Consider the following 21,527-nt stretch of genomic DNA (forward strand, 5'->3'; position numbering starts at 1 on the left):
ACCACTGTCCAATCCAAGTTGGTAGGAGAGCAGATGACATGCCTGACAGCGCTGGCCTGTGTGGGCTGTGAGGACATGCATGAGAGGTAACCCATCCTCTGAGTAGCTCGCCTCTCCCTGCCTGCAGACACACCTGGTCCTGACTCACCATTCTCCCTGGAGGCATGGTTGAAATCAATCTCATTAATTTGAACAGATAAGCAATTAATTATATTTATAGTCTATTATCATACATCGTTTGACAAACAGGAAGCCAATAACACTTGACAGCCCTTCATTAAGTGTTTGTCAGAAGTTTTGGGGTGGGACAAGCAGGCTCTATCAAAACACACCATTAATCTTTATATGGAATAACATGCCCAGCATACTGACAAGCATGGTTAGGACTCCTGTGTCTTCAGTCTAGTTGGAGCTTCACCCCTTCAGGGAAGTGGAAAATATTCCATCACACTCCTGGATTCTGCCTTGTGTGTGATGGAGCTTTGGGGGATCAGGAGGGCAACTACTTCCCACAGGATCCCCAGACATTGACCTGCCCTTGCACTGGACACTCTTATACCTTTGAGCCATGAAATCAGCATCCCAAAACCCCAGTAACCTTTGGAAGATGAGTAAGGCCGTCTGTCTGAGAAGGCGTGGGGTATGACTCTGATTACTGCATGGTGACAGAAAACAGCCAAGGGTAACAAGCAAACAGAAACACAAGATGCTGGAAATAGTCAGCAAGTCAAAAATGATAGCTTTGATTTGCATCATGTCATTCTCACCCAGAGGACAGACCCAAACCCATGACAGACAACAAAGAACTGAACGAAGTTCAGTCAAAGTTGTCGGAGAGTGGAAGCCAATGGGTGGCACAATTAGTGGAGCACCATTACAGCAGCAGGGAACCAGGTTTGATTCTGCTACTGTCTGTTTGTGCATTCTCCATGTGACCACGTTTCCTCTGGGAGCTCCAGTTTCCTCCCACATTCCAAAGACATACAGGGTCAATAGGTTAATAGGTCGCATGGATGGCTCTGTGAGAGCCAGGCCCATGAGTCCGAAGGGCCTTTTGCTGTGCTGTATCACTAAATTTTAAAAATGTGTTCACTAGATTGATTCTTTGAATATTGGATTTGTCCTCTGATGAGACAGGACTGATGCTGAGTTTGGAAGGATGTCAGAGAGTTCTGCAGCACAGAAACAAGCCCTTGGCCCATTCCAACTATTCGCCTGCATTCAACCCATGAACACCTTTCATCTCATGGACCTGTCAAGATGTCTTTTAAACATTCCAGTGGTTCCCTCTTCTCTCACTCCCTCAGGCAACTCAATTCCACATACTGACTGCTCTTCATGTGAAAAAGGTGACCCTCAGGGCCTCAGAACCATATAAACACTTGTCCAAATTTTTCTTTAATTCAAAGGTGACCTAGCATTTACCAATTCAGCCAGCAGCTCGTTGCATGCTCCCACCATTTTCTGCATGAAGTTTGTCCCCTAATGTTCCCTTTAAACTTCTCTCCCTTCAGCATTAACTCATGTCCTCTGGGTTGCATCTCATCTAACTTCAGTGAAAAAAGCCTGTTTGCATTTACTCTATCTATACCCATCATAATTTTATATACTTCTACCAGATCTCCCCTCATTCTTCTGCACTTCAGGGAATAAAGTCCTAACCTGTTTAATCTTTCCCTGTAACTCAGTACGTCAAATCCTGGCAACGTCCTTGTAAATATCCTCTGCACTCTTTCAATCTTACTGATATCATTCTTGTAGTTAGCTGACCAAAACTGCACATAATACTCCAAACTTTACCTCACTAATATATTATAATACTTCAACATAACATCCCAACTCCTATACTCAGTGCTTTGATTTATGAAGGCCAATATGCCAAAAGCTCTCTTTATGACCCTATCCACCTGTGACATCACTTTCAGTAATTATGTATCTGTATTCCCAGATCCCTCTGTCCCACTGCATTCGTCAGTGTGTTACATCCTACCTCTTGGTTTGTCCTTCCACAGTGCAATACCTTACATTTGTCTGCATTAAATTGCATTTTTCCAGCTGGTCCAGATCCCTCTGCGAGCTTTGAGAGTCTTCTTCATTATCCACAACAGCTCCAGTCTTTATGTCATCTGTAAACTTGTTGATCCGATTTACCAAACTATCATCCAGATTATTGATATAGAGGACAAGCAGCAATGGTCCCATCACCTATCCCTGAGACAAACCACTAGTCACAGGCCTCCAGTCAGAGAGGAAATCATCCACTACCTATGGCTACATACCTACATATGGCTTCCCCATGCGTTACCCAATGTCGAATCTAATTTACTACGTCATCATGAATACTAAGTGTCTTAACCTTCCTGACAAACTTCCCATACAGGACCTCGTCAAAGGCCTTACTAAAGTCAATGTAGACTACATCTATACCTTTTCCTTCATCAACTTTTCTGATAACCTCCTTGAAAATCTCTGTGAAATTGGTTAAACGTGTCCTACCAAGCAGAAGCCTTGTTGATGTTCCCTAATCAGTCATTGTCTTTACAAATACTTGTATATCCGATCTCTTAGAGTACCTCCCAATAACTAACCCACTACTGATGTCAGGTTCACCAGCCTATCATTACTGTGATTTTTTTTTATTTTAGAGCCTTTTTTAAACAAGGCAATAACATGAGCTGCCCTCCAATCCTCTGGCACCTCGCCCATGTTAAATGTATCTACCAGGGCCCCTGCAATTTCTACACTAGCCTCACTCAAGGTCCGAGGGAATACCTTGTCAGTTTCTGGGGATTTATCCACCTTTATTTGTCTTAATACAGCATGCCCTTCTTCTTCTTTAATCTGTATAGGTTCCATGACCTCATTTCCATCAACTCTGTGCCAATTTCCTGAGTAAATAGAAATGCAAAAAACCTAATTTAAGCTCTCCCTCATCTCTTTTTGCTCCATACATAGACAACTACTTTGCCAAAGCACGTGTCTTTTAGATTTCCTGATTTCTTTCCTGATTTTTCTTGCATTTTTTTAATACATCACAAGTACCTCATTTGCTCCTTGTACCTGCTATACACCTTTCTCTTCTTATCCAAATCCCCAATATCCTAATAAACCTAATCGCCTGAATACGCCTGATCTCAGAATCGAAGCAGGCTTAGGCCTGGTGAGTATTTGGAGGGAAAACTGGCTAGGAACATCAGGTGCTGTAGGTTTCTGTGAGGGGCACTGGACAAAGTGGTGACTCTCTGTCTGCCTTACAGTAGACAAAAGTTAAAGAATTTCATGCATGTAACATTTTAAATGTAGTATCTCCTGACAATTAATGAAACCCTTAATTTGAAAACCAAGGTTCTCGATGCCTGTTAACTTTGCCTTTAATATTAACGGGAACTTGCAAACTCTGCACTCTCAAAATTTCATCTTTGAAGGCCTCCCACTTTCCAAGCACATCCTTGCCAGAAAATAACCTGTCCCAATCCACACTTTCTAAATCCTTTCTCATTTCCTCAAATTTTGGCCTTTCTCCAACTGAGAATCTCAACCTGAGGCCCAAACCTATGCTTACACATAATTATCTTTTGAAACTACCGATGCTCTGCCACTTACAATGAACTGACTTACAATGGTCATTATTGCTATATTTTATCATTAAATTTTTTTTTCAGTGTGGAATAAAAGATATTCAACATTTAATTATAAAATAGACTTTGTTTTTGGTACATTTGCCCAGATGTAGGCTATGCTAAGTGTTCTGAGCACATTTGAGGTAGGCGAGGCTACGAGGTTCAGTAGGTGCGGTATTGTATTCTTTTTCGACATGATTTTTCCACTTATTATGGGTGTGTCAGAACGCAACCCCATCGTAAATCGAGGAGCACCTGTAATGGAATTATGATCGCTGGACCCAAAACGTATCTCTACACACACTTTCATTACCTGTCTTGTCCAGTTCCCTAAAAGGAGATCCAGTAGTGTGCATTCTCTTTAGTTTGTACCTCTATATATTGATTTAAAAAACTTTACAGAAGACATTTGACAAACTCGAACTCATCCATCCCTTTTACAGTATGGGAGTCCCAGTCAATATTTGGAAAATTAAAGTCACCTACTATCACAACTTTGCAGGACTTCATCACTCTTCCTAACCACATCATTGATTCCTACATGGACCATGACATTGGGCTGCTCACACTTCCTCTTGAGAATGCCATGAACTCGATCTGAAATATTCTAGGCCCTGACACCTGTGAGGCAACATATCAACCGGGCTTCTCCATCTTTTCCACCAGAATTTCTTATCTGTACCCATCACTATCGAATCCCCTCACTCTAGATTCACTACAACTTGCCCCTCCTCTTCCTTTTCTTCTTTTTGAATATTTTATTTACAAATTTTAAACCACAATAATAATTACATTTCATTAAATTCAAAAATTATTTCAAAAATTTATACATGTGGTATGTAAAGAAACCCCTCCCATCTCCCTCCCCTCCCCCCGAAACCCCTAGAAAGAAGATAGAAAAGTAAGAAAAAGGGAATAAAGAAAGACAGATCAGAGAATACCAAGGAAATAAAGCATTTATATCATAAAGTCTAATACTGGAGGTTACCAAGAAGTGAGGTATTCAGAAACTCAATCAAATATACAAACCCACATTTTGTAAATATGGGTGCCAGATTTTCAAAAAACAAATGATATTTATTTCATAAACTAATGAAGTTCTGGTTGCCATCTTTCCATACCTAAATCTATATCTGACCTCCATGATATTGCTATACATTTCCTAGAAACAGCTAAAGCAATTTGTACAAATTCAATTTGATACATAATTAATTTTAATTTATGTCTTATAACCTTAATATACTCAATAAGAATAACTTTGGATCCTGTGGGAACTTGAACCTGTGATCTGTTCCAAAAAATTATCGACTTCCAACCAAAAATATCTAACTTTAGGACACTGCCAAGTAAAATTCTTCTCCTCCTTTTCCTTTTTAGCCACAGGGCCAGACTTTGTGCCAGAGACCTGAGTGCCATGGCTTGTCCCTGGTATGCCATTCCCCCACAATAGTATTCAAAAGTCTACACATGTTATTGAGGGCAACAGCTACAGGAGTATCCTACACTTACTGCGTGTTCCCTTTCCCTAGCCTTGTAGGTATGATTGCATCCCTGCAACTCCTATCTATCACCCCCTTCAGCCTCCTGAATAATCTGGAGTTCATCCAGCTCCAGCTCCCTAACGTGGTTTGTAAGGAGCATAGATGGATACAGTTGGCTTCGCTAACTATCCACCTGCTGCAAGAGGAGCATGACCCTGCCCTGGCTGCTATTTCCACTGCCTATGAAATACAAAAAGAAAAATAAGGCATGCTGCCCTTACCTGTGCCTTCTTGCTGAATCCTTTTGTTCCTCAATATGGTTGTCATACCTCAAATCCTGCATTACCACTTCAATTTCTTCTCACTGAGGCCTCTTGAGCCAAATCCTCAACTCCCCCCTCTAGTTCTGGCCCACTCACACAATGGCTGCTCTGCTTATACCTTTCACCTACTTAAGCTGTCCTTCTCTCACACACTCTCTCTCAACTCCCATTCTTTCTCACCTTAACTCTATGCCCTCTAGTTTTTGATTCGCCGATGCTGTGTAAAAGACTGTAATTATTTACTTAATTTATGCACCTCATGATTTTATAAAGCACTATAAAGCCCCCCTGCTTAGCCTCCTACACTTCAGGGAGAAAAGTTTCATTGATGGGTGGGTGACCTCATTGAAATATACAAAGTTCTACTAAGGCTCAACAGGGGAGATACAATGATGGTATTTATCCTGGCAGGGGAGTCTGGAGCCAGGACTGACAGTCTCAAAACAAGGATTTGGTCATTTCGAACAGAATTGAGAGAAACTCCTTCATTCTCTTCCACTGACTACATAAAAAACAAAACCAAAATTAATGATTTCAGTCCATGGCCCCACATAAATGTGCTATGGCCCTCTGGTGTGGTTGGGGGTGGGTGGGTGGTGTGGTGTGGTGGGAGGTTGCATATGGACCTCATTGTGAATGATCAGTCTTGCTGCATCCCCAAACGGGTGGCTTCATTTGCAGAGGAGTTGCAAATGGAGTCACAAGTCATGAGAGATTATTGTCATGTACATAAGTCCAATGTACAGATGCACTGAAATTTTTACTTGTAGACACGCAAGTGTGTAGGATACATCTGTACTCGTATAGATTCAAATTCAATTATCACAATATACAAAGATAGAAAAAGAGATAATTAAATATGAAAGGATAGATAAACAAACAGTCACAGTTGCTGTTAGTGCAAGATAAAAGATGGTGCAATTGGGCAACATGGTTAGCACAGCGCTGTTACAGTGCCAGCGATCAGGACTGGTGTTCGAATCCCACGCAATCTATAAGAAGTTTGTATATTCTCCCCGTGTCTGCGTGGATTTCCTCCAGGTGTTCTGTTTTCCTTCCACCCTTCAAAATGTACTGGGGGTTGTAGGTCACTTTGTTGCAATTGGGCAGCATGGGGTCATGGGCCAAAAGGGCCTGTTACTGTGCTGTATCAATGTCTAAATATTGTCTAAAAAATGTGACATTTCAGTAGAAAAAATAGATCTTTTGCTGGTTCCAGAGTAGTTAATGGTTATGGTTAGGATAGTACAAGGAGGTTCAAGACCCTAATAGTTGTTGGATAAGAACTGTTCTTGAACTTGGTGCTGCTGGTTTCTGTACTTTCTGAATTTCTGAACTGAAGATAGTGCAGCTATTAGTGAACACCCCACTGTTAATAAATGGGTATTAAACACATTGCAGTGACATTTTCTGATGATGGTGAGGAAATGGGCTGTAAGGACAGCACACAGAGAATGCAAAGGGAATTGATTGGCTGAGTTAGAGCTCAAGGCATTTGACTGGATGTGGCAGGAAGGAGCCTGAGTAAAATCACAAGCAATAGGGTGTGAGGGCGATCTGGCTGCGACCTCTGTCACCCCATTGATCGCTAGGGATGATTCGGCTGATCTGGCCGGCTAGGCGGGTGTCACCCTTCCCTCACAGCTCCATGTGCGTCCCTCCCGAAGCTCAGCACTCGGTCGCAGAGGATGGCCCCCTAGAAGAAGACCGTTCCGCCGGTCTCGGGTATATGATGTAGCTATTCCCCTGCTAGTCTAAACCTCAAAGACCATTTGAGGGAAGTCAAGCTCCAAGACTTCAAACACATCCAAGCAAGGCACTGCACGTGGCAGCCTGCCGTTCTTTAAAAAAAAAGCAATAACCACTCAGAAATAACACTCCTTTGCTTATAAGGTAGGGAAATATGGCAACCAATCTGTGCACAGCAAAATCCCCAAACACCACCATGAGGACGATTGAATAATAGACTGAAATTTGAAATTAGCTGCAAACTGGTGCCGCCAGTCACTCACTGAACTTGCATTTTCCCCAAAGACTTTGGCATGGGCTTTTGCACTCACACAACTATTGAGAAGGTGCTTGAGACGCCGCCCATCGTGTCTGTGTTGCCTATCAATTACCCATTGAGGCTAATCCTCCACTTATCCCTTTTTTTGTTCTCCCCATATATTCTGTCCTCTGTGGAAGTTCTAGGACCTTTGTTACAGAGCCAGTATCTCCTTAACTAACAAGATAGAAGAAATGTTAAAGGGCAGTGTAAAGAATGAGTTGGAGATAGCTTAATCACAGAATAATTCCAACACCGATGGAGGTTGTTTGACCCAACAAACCTTTACAAGCCCAATGTAAGAGCAATCTATCTTGTCCCATTCTCCCACTCCCCCTACTCTCTATCCTCCCAGACCTCAAAATTATTTCCTTTCTGAGACTGATCCATCTCCCTGTTGAATCCTGAAGTTGAATCAGCCTCAATCACTACTCCTGGCTTTGCATTCCAGACCTTGTATAAAAATACTTGTTTAGTTGGTTCACCAAATGCCGTATTTCCATGTCCCCTAATACTGACGCCTTCCCACTGGGAGTACTTTCTCAGCATCTATTTTGTGATTATAAATACTTCAGTTGGATCTGCCTCTCTACTCTCTTCCCCATAACTAAACTTGGTCACCCTCAGGATCATTTGGCTCAATCACTTCTATATCCTCTATGCAGGCATTGCACCTTTCCAGTTGTGTGGTGCCCAGAACTGGTCATGATACTCCAATTCTAGCTGAATCTTATGTAGATTCATCATGACTTCACTGCTCATGTACTCTGCATCTCTATTTCTAAGCCCAGGATCTCGCATGCATTTTAAAGCACCTTCTTAATATGCCCTGCTACTTTTAACCATGTTGCAGATGTACCCAAGGTTTTCCTGTCCATCATTTAGAATTGTGTCCTCTACTTAATATTACCTCTTTTAAGTCTTCCTAAAAACATGCAGCTCTTCAGATTTCTCAGTATTAAATCTCATCTGCCAACCATTTACCCATTCCACCAGACTGTCTATCTCTCTCTCCCTCACTTTGATATCTTCTGGTATCATTACCACAGTTCACAATTTCATTCAGATTTATGTCATTTGTACATTTGGAAATTGTTCTGTGCACTTAAATCAAAGTCATTAATCGATATTACAAAAATTATGTATTACTGAGTAACCGTTCACTTAAAGTAAACAAGAAAGTTTGCAGATGCTGGAGTCAACTTCAATACACAAATGTGCTTTTTGGTATAACATTGAAAACCTTGGCAAACTTCTACAGATGGGAAGTGTGCTGACCAGCTGCATTATGTCCTGGTGTGGGGACACCATAACAAAGTCTTACAAAAGGTAATAGACACTGCCCAGTACATCATAGGTGAAACTCTTCCCAAAGAGAAAGTCTACAGGGAATGGTGCCATTGGGGTGCAGCAGTAATCATTAAGGATCCACACCACCCAGCACATGCTCTGTTCTTGCTGTTGCCATCAGGAAAGAGGTATAGGTTCAACAAGACTCATAACACCATGTTCAGGAACAGTTGCTACCCTCCACCATCAGACTCCTCAACAACAAACTCAATCGGAGACTCTTTTAAAGACTCTAACCTTGCACATTATTTATTATTGAATACGTATTTTCTTGTAGACTCAGTTTGCACTTTTCTTTGTTTACATTTCTCTTTTGCATACTTATCTTTTCTTTAGTACAATTTTTTTGCACAACCAATAAGTAGACATTCTGCCTGGCCCATAGCACAAATAATCTCAGGGTTGTATGTGATATGTATGCAGTCTGAACTTTGCTGGAAATGCTCAGCAGGTTATGCAGCATCCACGGGAAGTAAATGGTCATCATTTCAGGTCTGGTCCTGTCAAAGGGCCAGGTCCAACATGTGAGTTACCCTTTTCTTCCTATGGATGCTGCGTGACCTGCTGAATTTTTTGACTTGTTGGCTTGTGAAAAAAAATACATTTAAAAGGAGCTTAAAGGCTATAGAGAAATATTATTTATTGAATATTTTATTTCTCATTTGTTAATGCTTCTTCTGGAAAGAGTTTAACCAAAACTATTATTAAACATTTATTTTAATAAGAAAAAGTTTAACATTACATATGTTGAAAGAAGAGAAAACATGCAGATGTTGTTGAAAATTTTCAATTAATATTTAGTTTGGCCCACGACTTAGTCCAAGTTTTTAATTTTGGCCCTCTGTGAATTTGAGATTGACACCCCTGATCTAGTGTGTAGCTATCACCAGATTCCTGTCTGTAGAGTGCGTCAAAAGAATCAAAGGATTGTTGATCCAAACCAAGGCTTTTATTAACTAGAAGACTGGAGCATATCACATGTCGGTCGACCAGTCCAGAATGAACTGGTCTGGCTAGGAGCAACCCTTTAAGACCTGCCAGTAGGCATGGCTATGCTCTCAGCCAATCACAGTCATCCTACACTCTTCTTCTTTGGCTTGGCTTTGCGGACGAAGATTTATGGAGGGGGTAAAAAGTCCACGTCAGCTGCAGGCTCGTTTGTGGCTGACAAGTCCGATGCGGGACAGGCAGACACGGTTGCAGCGGTTGCAGGGGAAAATTGGTTGGTTGGGGTTGGGTGTTGGGTTTTTCCTCCTTTGCCTTTTGTCAGTGAGGTGGGCTCTGCGGTCTTCTTCAAAGGAGGTTGCTGCCCGCCAAACTGTGAGGCGCCAAGATGCACGGTTTGAGGCGTTATCAGGCCACTGGCGGTGGTCAATGTGGCAGGCACCAAGAGATTTCTTTAGGCAGTCCTTGTACCTTTTCTTTGGTGCACCTCTGTCACGGTGGCCAGTGGAGAGCTCGCCATATAACACGATCTTGGGAAGGCGATGGTCCTCCATTCTGGAGACGTGACCCATCCAGCGCAGCTGGATCTTCAGCAGCGTGGACTCGATGCTGTCGACCTCTGCCATCTCGAGTACTTCGACGTTAGGGATGAAAGCGCTCCAATGGATGTTGAGGATGGAGCGGAGACAACGCTGGTGGAAGCGTTCTAGGAGCCGTAGGTGGTGCCGGTAGAGGACCCATGATTCGGAGCCGAACAGGAGTGTGGGTATGACAACGGCTCTGTATACGCTTATCTTTGTGAGGTTTTTCAGTTGGTTGTTTTTCCAGACTCTTTTGTGTAGTCTTCCAAAGGCGCTATTTGCCTTGGCGAGTCTGTTGTCTATCTCATTGTCGATCCTTGCATCTGATGAAATGGTGCAGCCGAGATAGGTAAACTGGTTGACTGTTTTGAGTTTTGTGTGCCCGATGGAGATGTGGGGGGGCTGGTAATCATGGTGGGGAGCTGGCTGATGGAGGACCTCAGTTTTCTTCAGGCTGACTTCCAGGCCAAACATTTTGGCAGTTTCCGCAAAGCAGGACGTCAAGCACTGAAGAGCTGGCTCTGAATGGGCAACTAAAGCGGCATCGTCTGCAAAGAGTAATTCACGGACAAGTTTCTCTTGTGTCTTGGTGTAAGCTTGCAGGCGCCTCAGATTGAAGAGACTCCCATCCGTGCGGTACCAGATGTAAACAGCGTCTTCATTGTTGGGGTCTTTCATGGCTTGGTTCAGCATCATGCTGAAGAAGATTGAAAAGAGGGTTGGTGCGAGAACACAGCCTTGCTTCACGCCATTGTTAATGGAGAAGGGCTCAGAGAGCTCATTGCTGTATCTGACCCGACCTTGTTGGTTTTCGTGCAGTTGGATAATCATGTTGAGGAACTTTGGGGGACATCCGATGCGCTCTAGTATTTGCCAAAGCCCTTTCCTGCTCACGGTGTCGAAGGCTTTGGTGAGCTCAACAAAGGTGATGTAGAGTCCTTTGTTTTGTTCTCTGCACTTTTCTTGGAGCTGTCTGAGGGCAAAGACCATGTCAGTAGTTCCTCTGTTTGTGCGAAAGCCGCACTGTGATTCTGGGAGAATATTCTCGGCGACACTAGGTATTATTCTATTTAGTAGAATCCTAGCGAAGATTTTGCCTGCAATGGAGAGCAACGTGATTCCCCTGTAGTTTGAGCAGTCTGATTTGCTATATATATATTAAAAACTAATGACAAAAAAGGAGAAAAAAAGTAACAAACAAAAAACAGAGAAAAGAAAAAAGGAAAGGAGAGAAACTCAAAACTCCTGTTAACAGTGTTGCCAAATGTTGTATGTGATTAATATTAAAAGAAAAACGAAGATTTAAAAAATGTGAAAAAAACATGAAAAAGATGAGTCAGACAATTTAATTACATTGAGATGAAATTATAAAGTAAGATAGTGAGTTATAAATGACCCCCATAATTTCTGGAATCTTGTATCTGAATTATTAATTGAACAACAAATCTTTTCCACTTTCAAACAGGACATGATGTCAAGCAACCACTGATCATGAGTTGGTGGGGCAGCATATGTCCATTTAAGTAAAATCACGTGCCTCGCCAAAAGAGAGGCAAAAGAGATAGCACGACTCTGAACTGGAGACAAAGAAGAATCATTCGCTCCCATTGTGCCGAAGAGGGCCACCAAGAGATTCGGTATTAAATCTATATTAAAGTTTTTTGACAAGTATGGAAAACCTCTCTCCTATCTATTCCTCTTTAAATTATTCTATTAGTTAGATAAATATGATATCCCCACATTCCTGTCAGCTGCCTCAAGACTTGACCACTGTCCTACTCAAGGAGTAAGTGACCAAGCAGCATATCTGGAAGAAACCAGAGCATCTGGAAAGGTCCATGCGATCTCAGGTAGAACATGCAAATTTCACACAGACAATGGGCAGGTTGGGATTGAACTCTGATTTCCAGCTATCTCAGGCAGTAGCTATAATAGCTACAGCTCTGTAGCTATAAAAGCTACAGCCCTTTCCTTTAAATAGAGAGAGAGATGACTGGTGGTTGCAGTGGTGGGATCATGAATGCTGTCATCCATGAGAGGAGTGTGGGTTGATTGCCCAGACATTTATTGGAAGGCAGATTGCTGAAACACTCTTTCAATATTTGTGGGAAGTGCAGTTGACGTAACAGTTAGCGCAAAGCCTTTACAGTGCCAGCAATTGGGACTGGACCTGGGTTCGAATCTAGCCCTATCTGTAAGGAGTTTGTATGTTCTCCTTGTGTCCATGTGGGTTTTCTCCGGTGTCCCTGGTTTCCTCCCACCCTTCAAAAATGTACCGGGGTGTAGGTTAATGGGTGTAGTTTAGATGGCATGAACTCATAGGGCCGAATTGGCCTGTTACAGTGCTGTACGTCTAATTTAATTTAACACTGCTATCCTGAGTAAAGGGAGCAGTGATCTAAGCTGGACTGAAACCAAGCTCACCCAGTGTGACAGTTATCTGAATGTACACTGAAGCTTCTGGATGTGGTGGAGCAGAAGCTGAGATATGTCTCTCTGATTTTGTGTCATTTAGATTTGGACAAGTACAGCATAGTAACAGGCCATTTTGGCCCATGAGCCCGTGCTGCTCAATCCACCGTGGATAGGTGGATCTTCAATCCACGGTACACTTTGAATAATGGGAAAAAACCAGAACCCCCAGGGAAAACCCAAGCAGACACAGAGAGGATGTACAAACTCCTTACAGACAGTGCGGGATTTGAACCCCGGTCCTGATCGCTGGCACTGTAAAGGCATTGGGCTAGCCCCTACACCAACTGTGCCACTCGTTAATTTTGATTGTCATCACGATTTTGCTTAGAACCATAGAACTATGGAACACTGCAACATATAATAGGCTTTTCAGCCCATCTCCTCTGTGTTGAGCTATTGATCTGCCTTGTCCCAATGACCTGCACTCAGACCACACCCCTCCATACCCCTCCCATCCAAATGTGTCTTAATTGTCAAAATTAAATCTGTGTTCACCATTTCAGGTGGCAGCTCAAACCACATTCTCACCACTCTCTTTGTGAAGAAGTTCCTCCAAGTGTACACCTTAAACATTTCACTTTTCACCCTTAACCCATGTATGTGGTATGTGGACTTCACTGGCAAGGCCAATGTTTATCAACCTTGTTGAACTGCCAAAGAATGATGGTGAAAGTCTTTTCAAGGTGCTGGGAAAGAGGGATTCTAGAACTTTGACATGTCAATATCAAAAGGTTGGTGATTTATTCCCAAATTATGGATAGTTTTGAACAGATCTTGCATTTGGTGATGTTTGCATGAAGTATTTACCTCCTTCAAGCCTCCAGAGGGTGAGAGGCATTGTCTCAGTTGCCAGTCAAGTGGGCTGCTTTGTCCTGGATGGTGTTGAAAATTTGGATTCATATTTATCTATTAATTTGCCTCGATTTGAAGTTCAATGATCAATATTGTTCTGCAATGCAATTTTAAGTCTCCACTATAAATCTTGATTATATTACACCAAAGAAAGACGTTGATGGTGAACTGAAGTTGGCAGAATTGTTGAAACATTCACTTTGTTGGACATTTTGACCAATCTAAAGGAAATACAAGCCAATTTTTGCAAACTGATCTCATTATTTAACCCTGTTAGTTTCAGGCTTGCTCCAGAGAATCTGCAAAGCTCATCAGTGAAAATCGCAAACCCTCAGGAAGGTTCCATTTAGCTTTCCTTTCATCTGCTGTACAAATGATTCTAAGCTATCTTACAGGGAGCTACTTAATCAGCTCCTTCTATTTAGGTCGTTATATTTCATCTGATTTTGGTTACAAACGTCTTTCATCACAAACTTGACCCATTTTCTATCCAAGGCTCCAGCGACATTTTAAGTAGGACAAAAAAAAAGTGCAACAAAATCTGCAGGAGAAGATAATCCGCAGTAATTAACAGTTTGGCAGCCTCGCCTGTATTTTGCAGGTCGTACATACATTTGTATTAGGCTATTTGGCCCGTTGAACCTGCACTGTTATCCAGTAAGATCACTGCTGATCTGGTTGTAACTTTCACATTCCTGTCAAGTCCAGTTACATTTTACTTCTTTTCCAACTCTCCCTGAAAAATATTTAAAGACTCTGTTTCCACCTTATTTTGGAGGAAGTGATTTCCAAAGATTCACTTCCTTCAGGAGTGAAAGTTTCATCTCAACTCTGCCATGAATGAGTTGGAGATGGGATATATTACAATTTGCTGTATTTGTTTGCCTTTTCCCTTATCTTTCAGAGTACAGACTTTAAAAAAAATCCCCCATGCAATTTACTAGATAGGTAAAGCTGGTCATTTTGCAGCAAGGAATTTGAGGAGCTTGATGCAAGAGAGGACCAGGAGTCTCTTCTTTAATGATGAAATAGGAAATTTGAAACACCAAATGTAGGTTGGCAGGTTAATAGATCATTGTAAATTCTCCCTCACGTTTAGATGCGTGGTAGAATCTGGTGAGAAGTTGACAAGAATGTGAGGTTAATAAAAGATTTAGATTAATATAGGGTTGAGTAAATGGTGGGCATGAGCTAACTGAGGTGAAAGGCCATTTCTGTGTGTCTCTCTCTGACATCATTAGAAGGAAAGAAGGTTTGGGTTGGGAGAAGAAATAAAGAGGTACAGCAAAAAAAAACATTTTATGAATTTTTTTCGCAGAATAAAAACAATAAAATTAAATAATAATGTTAAAACATTGAATCACAATTTGTCATCTATTGGAATCAGACTCAGCATTTTAAATGGGTCCCTTTCTCGGTTGTAAACATGTTTTTGCCATTGTAGATATAATTCATCACGTTTGAAAATTACCCTCAGCCAAGAATTCGTCAATGTCATTAATTGGTGTTTAACGTGCATGGTTAGCCCCCTTCTCTAAAACCACATTTCAGGTGAGCATGAGCTGCCAAATGTGCAAGGCTAATTAATGGTGGAGAGATGTGACTTGTCCAGCAACTGAGCATGGTTGGCTTGTCAGTGGTTTTCTTTTCTTCATCACTTGATGAAGATCATCCAGGTATTTAGAAGACTGAGGCAATTATATTTCGCACTATGTTTCATTCTGAACTGAAAACATTAGTGAGTGCATTTTTACCATTTTCATTTTTGGAATAAAGACAGCATAAACTGATGCCCTTTGCAAGTAGTGTGATTGGATGTGAAATTCATGTCCACAGTCCTCTGCTTTAAGGCATTGTTGAAAAAATAGAATATCAAAGGGTGCTGGAAATGAGCAGAGAAATAAAGAAAATAGGAACAGGAATGGGTCATCTGACCCTTCAAGCCTTCTCTGCGACTCATTATGATCATGGTTCATCATCCTAATTCAATCCCTGTCCTACTTTATCTCCATGTCCCCCAGTCTTATGAGCCTTAAGAATAATCAACTCCTTCATAGAATAGCACGGCTCACGTTGTTGTGTCATTCTATGTAAACATACTCCACGTCAATCTAATCCTTCCCAACCTCACACCTATAACCTCTATTTTTCTTGCATCCCTAAATATCACAATTATACCAGCCTCCACCCCTGTCAATGCTTTCCAGCCACCTACCACTCACTCGCTGTGTAAATAAACCTACCTCTGACACCTTCCCTAAACTTTCCACCGCTCACCTTAAACAGACATCCTCTGGTATTTGCTATTGTCGCCCTGTCACAAAGGGTGCTAGCTGTCCACCTATCTATGCCTCTCATAATCTTAAACATCTCTGTAAAGTAAAGTAATCTTAAACATCTCTGTAAAGTTACCTCTAATCCTTAGTCGCTCCAAAGAGAAAAGTTCTATCTCTGTCAACCTTGCCTTTAAGACATGTTTTCAAATCCAATATCCTGTTAAATTTCCACTGCACCCTTTTCAAAGCTTCTACATCCTTCCTATAATGAGGCAATCAGAATTGACTACAACACACCACGTGTGGTCTTACCAATTTTATTGAGCTGCAAAATTATCTTGAACTTTTGAACTCAATCACCTGACTTATGAATGCCAGCAAACCAATATGCCTTCTAACCACCTTTATGAAGCAACCTTTATGTACTTGGAATTCAAGATCCTTCTGGTCCTCCACAGAGTTAAGAATTCTACTATTACTATGTCCACTGCCTCTTCAAATGTGCATCACTTTACACTTTTCTAGACTGATCTTCATCTTTTCCCATTCTCTACCCAATTCTACATCTTGCCTATATCCTGTTGTTACCTATGACACATGAGGCAGCACAGTTAACATCTTGGTTAGCACAAGGCTATTATAGTGCCAGTGACCTGGGTTCAAATCTTGCACTATCTGTAAGATGTCCTTACATTTTCCCCATGACCTGATTGGGTTTTCCCAGGTGCTCTGGTTTCCTCCCACCTTCCAAAACGTACAGGGTTATAGGTTAATTGAGTGGCACAGGTCTCAATGGCCAGAATCAGGTTCTACCATGTTGTAAATATTTTCTTTTTAAAAATTAAAAAAGGCTAGCCACAACATCTTTAACCTTCTTGTCATCTGCACACTTACTGACCCACCCCTCCACTTCTTCATCCAAGTCATTTATAAAAATCACAAAGAGCAGGGCTCTCAGAACAGATAGCTGTGGAACACGGCTAGTCACGAACCTCTTGGCAGAAAATGTTCCAGATTCTTCCTCCCTCTGCTTTCCGCTGGCAAGCCAATTCCAAATCGAAGCAGTCAAGGCTCTTTGAATCCCACTTTCTGGATAGGACTACCATGCGAGATCTTGTCAAACGCCTACTAATATCCATGTACACCACATCCACCCCCTTATTTTCATCAGTTTCCTTTTCATCTCATTGAAAATATCACTTTAGCTCATAAGGCATAACCTGCTTTTCACAAGGCCATGCTGATTATTTCTAATAAGACTGCTTATAAATCATGTCCCAAAGAATCCTCTTCGATTGTTTGCCCACCACAGAATTAAGACTCACTGGTCTCTTAATCCCAAGATTCTCCCTCTTCCCTTTCTTAAGCAGGAATGAACCTATAACCCCATACATTTTTTTGGAGGGTGGGAGGAAACCGGACCAGACATGGGAGAACGTACAAATTCTATTCAGACAGTGCTGGAGTCGAACCTGAATCACTGCTGCTATAATAAACCTGAGTGAAACATAAGCTAATTCACATCAATCCTGCCATTCCCCACCTTCCCCTCCATCCTCCATCCCCCATCCCCCTCCCAGGCATTAGCCTGGTAAACCATTGTTGAACCCCTCTGCAGCAAGAGCAGAGCAAGAGAATTTATTCAATAAGATGGGATTTTTAAGAAAAAATGTTCCAGTTTGGCAAATGAGCAGGAAAGTGGGATTAAATGGAACTGGACACTATGGAGTGGACAGAATGAACTGGAATGTTGGGTTGTGTTTGTTAGGATGTGAAAGGGAAATTAAGACAGACAGGTAGATATTATGGAGCTGGAGATAACCACACTCATTAAACAAGAGTGACTATAGATGTTGGAAAACTGGAGCAACACACAAAATGCTGGAAGATCTCAGCAGGTCACGCAGCATGTGTGGCAGAAACACTGGAATAATGATGAAGGGGTTTGGCTCAAAATGTTAACTATCTATTGCCATCTATGGATACTGCCTGACCCACTGAGTTCCTCTTTCACCCTATGCATGGCTCTGATGTGCACAAATGCTGGTTCAGGCAAGGTGGGAGGAAAGATTTTCATGTGACTGGGAGAGGGCAACTGGCTTCATCAAGGCTGGGACTCTCTGCAGAATATTCCTTTTGCTGTCCACTGTTGCCTTTGAGAGATGCTCTCTGCCACAAGAGTGAGGAATGTATCTTGATTTCTCCTGCAAGAGAGCAGCAATATGGTGGTCACTGAAGAATATGGAGAGTAAGCAGGAGCAGATTCAAATGAGGTTAGATGTGAAAAGGAACAAGCAGAAGATAGAAGTGGACAAGGTAAAATATTCACCTGTGTCTGCAGTGAACAGATGAGTTGGTTTGGAATGGCTGGGATATTGATGTACGAGCTCTGCATTTCTTCAGTGTATCTATTCTGTTTGCCACAGCTGCAGTTTTTGGAGATTCTTCAACAGTCTTTCCACTCTTCGTGGACAGAAGTTTGATCTCTGCATGATACTTAATTGTTCTACCTTGTGATGATGGACTCCACAAGAAAAAATGTTGGTTGTAAAATTTGACCATTGCTTTGCACATCGTTTGGATTTGGCCTGAGCACCAAACTAAAGAACAATGGCACATGCAAATCCAGCATTTGCCAGAAGTGGGCAGTGCAGTCAAACTACAGCTCTCTCTGTGTGCAACACTGCATTGATGCTTCTTCGGAACTTGGTGTTTCGACGAATGCGACGTGTTCACCCCTCACAACTGAATAGCAAGAAGGTTCCCCTCTAACACTTGTTGCCTGTTAATTCCCATTGATTAATGCTCCAATTCAACATGAACATGCTAATTCCATGATCCACACATGAGTTTGAAAAGTGCACAGTGAGGTTGACTTGACTTGAAGTCAAAGCTTCAGCAGTTGCTCCCAAGCACGAACAAAGTAGCAGGACAGAGGGAATGAATGAAGGACATGGACAGAGAAAACGAGCAAAGGATGGTCGCCACTCAGCTACTTAGGCCACCAGAAGAGCAAGCCGGAGTTGGGAAGGAGTGCCCTCAACAGGAGGACACATCAACAAGGAATCTTCAGAGGAAATTATTCCTCTCTTAGCTTCTGTGCCTGTGATTCACCAGGGAGGACTCCACTCAGGGAATGTCACCTGGTCCTGACACAACTCCATCCAGAGAATGTGGGAAGACCACTTGGCTGTTAACAACACAGTTGTCATGTCATGGTCCTTTTGGGATGGTGGTGGAGAATTACCTTATGTTACACAATGCTACCTAGATACACAACGCTGGGAACAAGCACTCCAAATTCCGAGGAAACGGACATATCTCATTCTCTGAGACAAGCAGCAGGCAGACTAAATGCCAGAGTTGGGACTCCTAAGGTGTAGTGTGTCACTGACTGCATAGATTAACATCATTTTAAGGGTTGTGCTCCAATAGCTCAGGGGGAAGTAAGTTCATTCCCTGAAGTTCAGCTAGTGTGTGACCATGCACAGTACATTCTTCTGGATTCTCCTTTGAGAGATGCTCTCTGGACTTCTTACTGCAGTCGCTTTGTGGTTTACTGTACATTGATTTCACCTCTGTGTTCACTTCCAAAGTACACACAATGTCTGTACCTGAGCTGGTGGCTGGAATTGTTAAATTGAGTCATACTGTGTGTTTTCCTTCAGTCTTATGGTCCGTCCACGAGGGCCTGCCTATCTGAAGGGAGAAAAGTAGAAGGGCAGATTGTGATGAGTTGAGGGTGGAAGGGGCATGCTTACACTATCAATGACTGGTGATTCAGAGACTGCCAGGTGAGGGTGAAGGGAGATGTGAGGAGGGTTTCTCTGTGGACACATCACTGTGAAGTCATTGGTGTTATGTACAGAGAGCACTGCCTCTCTACAGGAGTGAATGGACTGCCACTCCTTGTGCTTCACAGATGCTGCTAGTGATAATATATCTCTTTTATCTTGCAGGAGAAAAAAGTGTGGTGCTGGGTTTATGGCTGAACCTTCAGCAGCCTGTTCAAGCTGGGAAATGTACAATGGAGCAGGGCAGCTTGTGAATATTGTTGGAAGTGTGCTGCATTGATTAGTATCTGAGGCTGGTTTGAGTTGAGTTGGTGGGATTAGACATTTTTCAGCCTCATGTGAACACAAGATATCGCTTTCCCTCCTTTATTGTCATCCAGCACGATCCAAATTATTCCCATTTTATTTCTATCTATCATGTCAAATCCTTTCAGAATCACAAACCACCATCATGAAAGCTGTTAGCTAAAAGAGAATACAAGGAACTAGGTTGGAAATTGAAAGGCATGACCTCAATGGTTATAATCTCTGGATTGATGCCTGTTCCATGTGCCAGTAAGCATAAGAATAGAATGATATTGCAGATGAATATGTGGCAGAGAAATTAGTGCAGAGTGTGGTGGTACAAGACCGGCCTACTGCAGGGGGAAACTTCTGTACCTGCAGGAGTGTAAGGGGACAGGACAACACCTGGCCGGCTGTCAATCAGTCGGCCTGAATGCCCGACACCCCACCCGGTCGGGTGTCAATCACCCTCCTGGATATAAGCCTGCGCTGGCCTCCCAAGGCCTCACTCAGAGTTGCTGCAGCCACAGCCAGCCTGGCTCTGTGGAAGTCTTTGTGGATTAAAGCCTATTGTACAGTCTTTATCTTTGTGTGTGTCTGATTCTGGCTAACAGTGCACCACACAGAGTTTCAGATTTCTGGATCATTGAATCTCTTCTGGGGAAGGAATGACATACATAAAGAATGGAGTACACTTGAATTGGATGGAGACCAATATCCTGGTGGGCAGGTTTGCAACATGTTTGGCAGAGGGTTGGTAACCTGCATGATGAGGTGGAAAATAGAGCAGTTATTATACAAGTAGATGAGTTGTGTAGTGAGACTGTCAGGAAGGGAAGGCAGAGGATAAAACAAAGATGCACCTAGATAGATGAGTTGAGATGTGTCTATTTTAATGAAGGAAGTATTAGCAATAGAGGAGATGAACTCGGAGTGCGGCTCAATACGCGGAACTGTGATGTTGTGTCCATTAGAGACTTGGCTATTTTGAGGCAAAATGGCTGCAAAATATGCCTGGGCTTAGATGTTTTAAAAAGGACATGGTGGGAGGTAAGTGAAGTGGCGGAGTGGCGATACTATCACAGCTGCAGAAAAAGGGAAGTCGTGGGGGAGATTGTCTGCTGAGTCATTGGGGTGGAAGTCAGGAACAGGAAGGGGAAATTAACTCTACTAGATATATCTTATAGACCCCCCCAAAAGGAACAGAGATATTCAGGGGCTGATCGGGAGGGAGATTCAAGGAAAGTGCAAAAATAATCTGATGGGTGATTTTAATTTTCCTAATGTTGACTTGCAGCAGCATAGAGTGAAGGGTTTGGATTGAGCGGAATCAAGGGATATGGGGAGAAGGCAGGACCGGGGTACTGATTGTGGATGATCAGTCATGATCACAGTGAATGGCGGTGCTGGCTCGAAGGGCCGAATAGCCTACTCCTGCACCTAGTGTCTATTAGAACTTGTTAGGTGTGTCAGGAAAGTTTGCAGACACAATATGTAG

General features: G+C 42.4%; 2 protein-coding genes across 2 annotated transcripts in view; both read left to right on the forward strand.

Moving 5' to 3' along the window:
* LOC138760917 (metabotropic glutamate receptor 1-like) overlaps positions 1–11,968 on the forward strand; it is a 103,596-nt gene extending 91,628 nt beyond the window's left edge. Inside the window, exon 4 of the mRNA XM_069932239.1 lies at positions 11,813–11,968. Within this exon, the coding sequence (XP_069788340.1) occupies positions 11,813–11,819 (7 nt within the window). The 3' untranslated portion in view covers positions 11,820–11,968. The remainder of the gene's footprint in view (positions 1–11,812) is intronic.
* LOC138762381 (metabotropic glutamate receptor 1-like) overlaps positions 11,875–21,527 on the forward strand; it is a gene marked incomplete at its 5' end in the record, with an annotated part of 67,312 nt that continues 57,659 nt past the window's right edge. The window contains one exon of the mRNA XM_069936148.1: positions 11,875–11,984. Coding sequence (XP_069792249.1) covers positions 11,875–11,984 — 110 coding nt within the window. The remainder of the gene's footprint in view (positions 11,985–21,527) is intronic.

This window comes from Narcine bancroftii, chromosome 4 (genome assembly GCF_036971445.1).
Source record: "Narcine bancroftii isolate sNarBan1 chromosome 4, sNarBan1.hap1, whole genome shotgun sequence".
In the NCBI taxonomy this organism is placed as follows: domain Eukaryota; kingdom Metazoa; phylum Chordata; class Chondrichthyes; order Torpediniformes; family Narcinidae; genus Narcine; species Narcine bancroftii.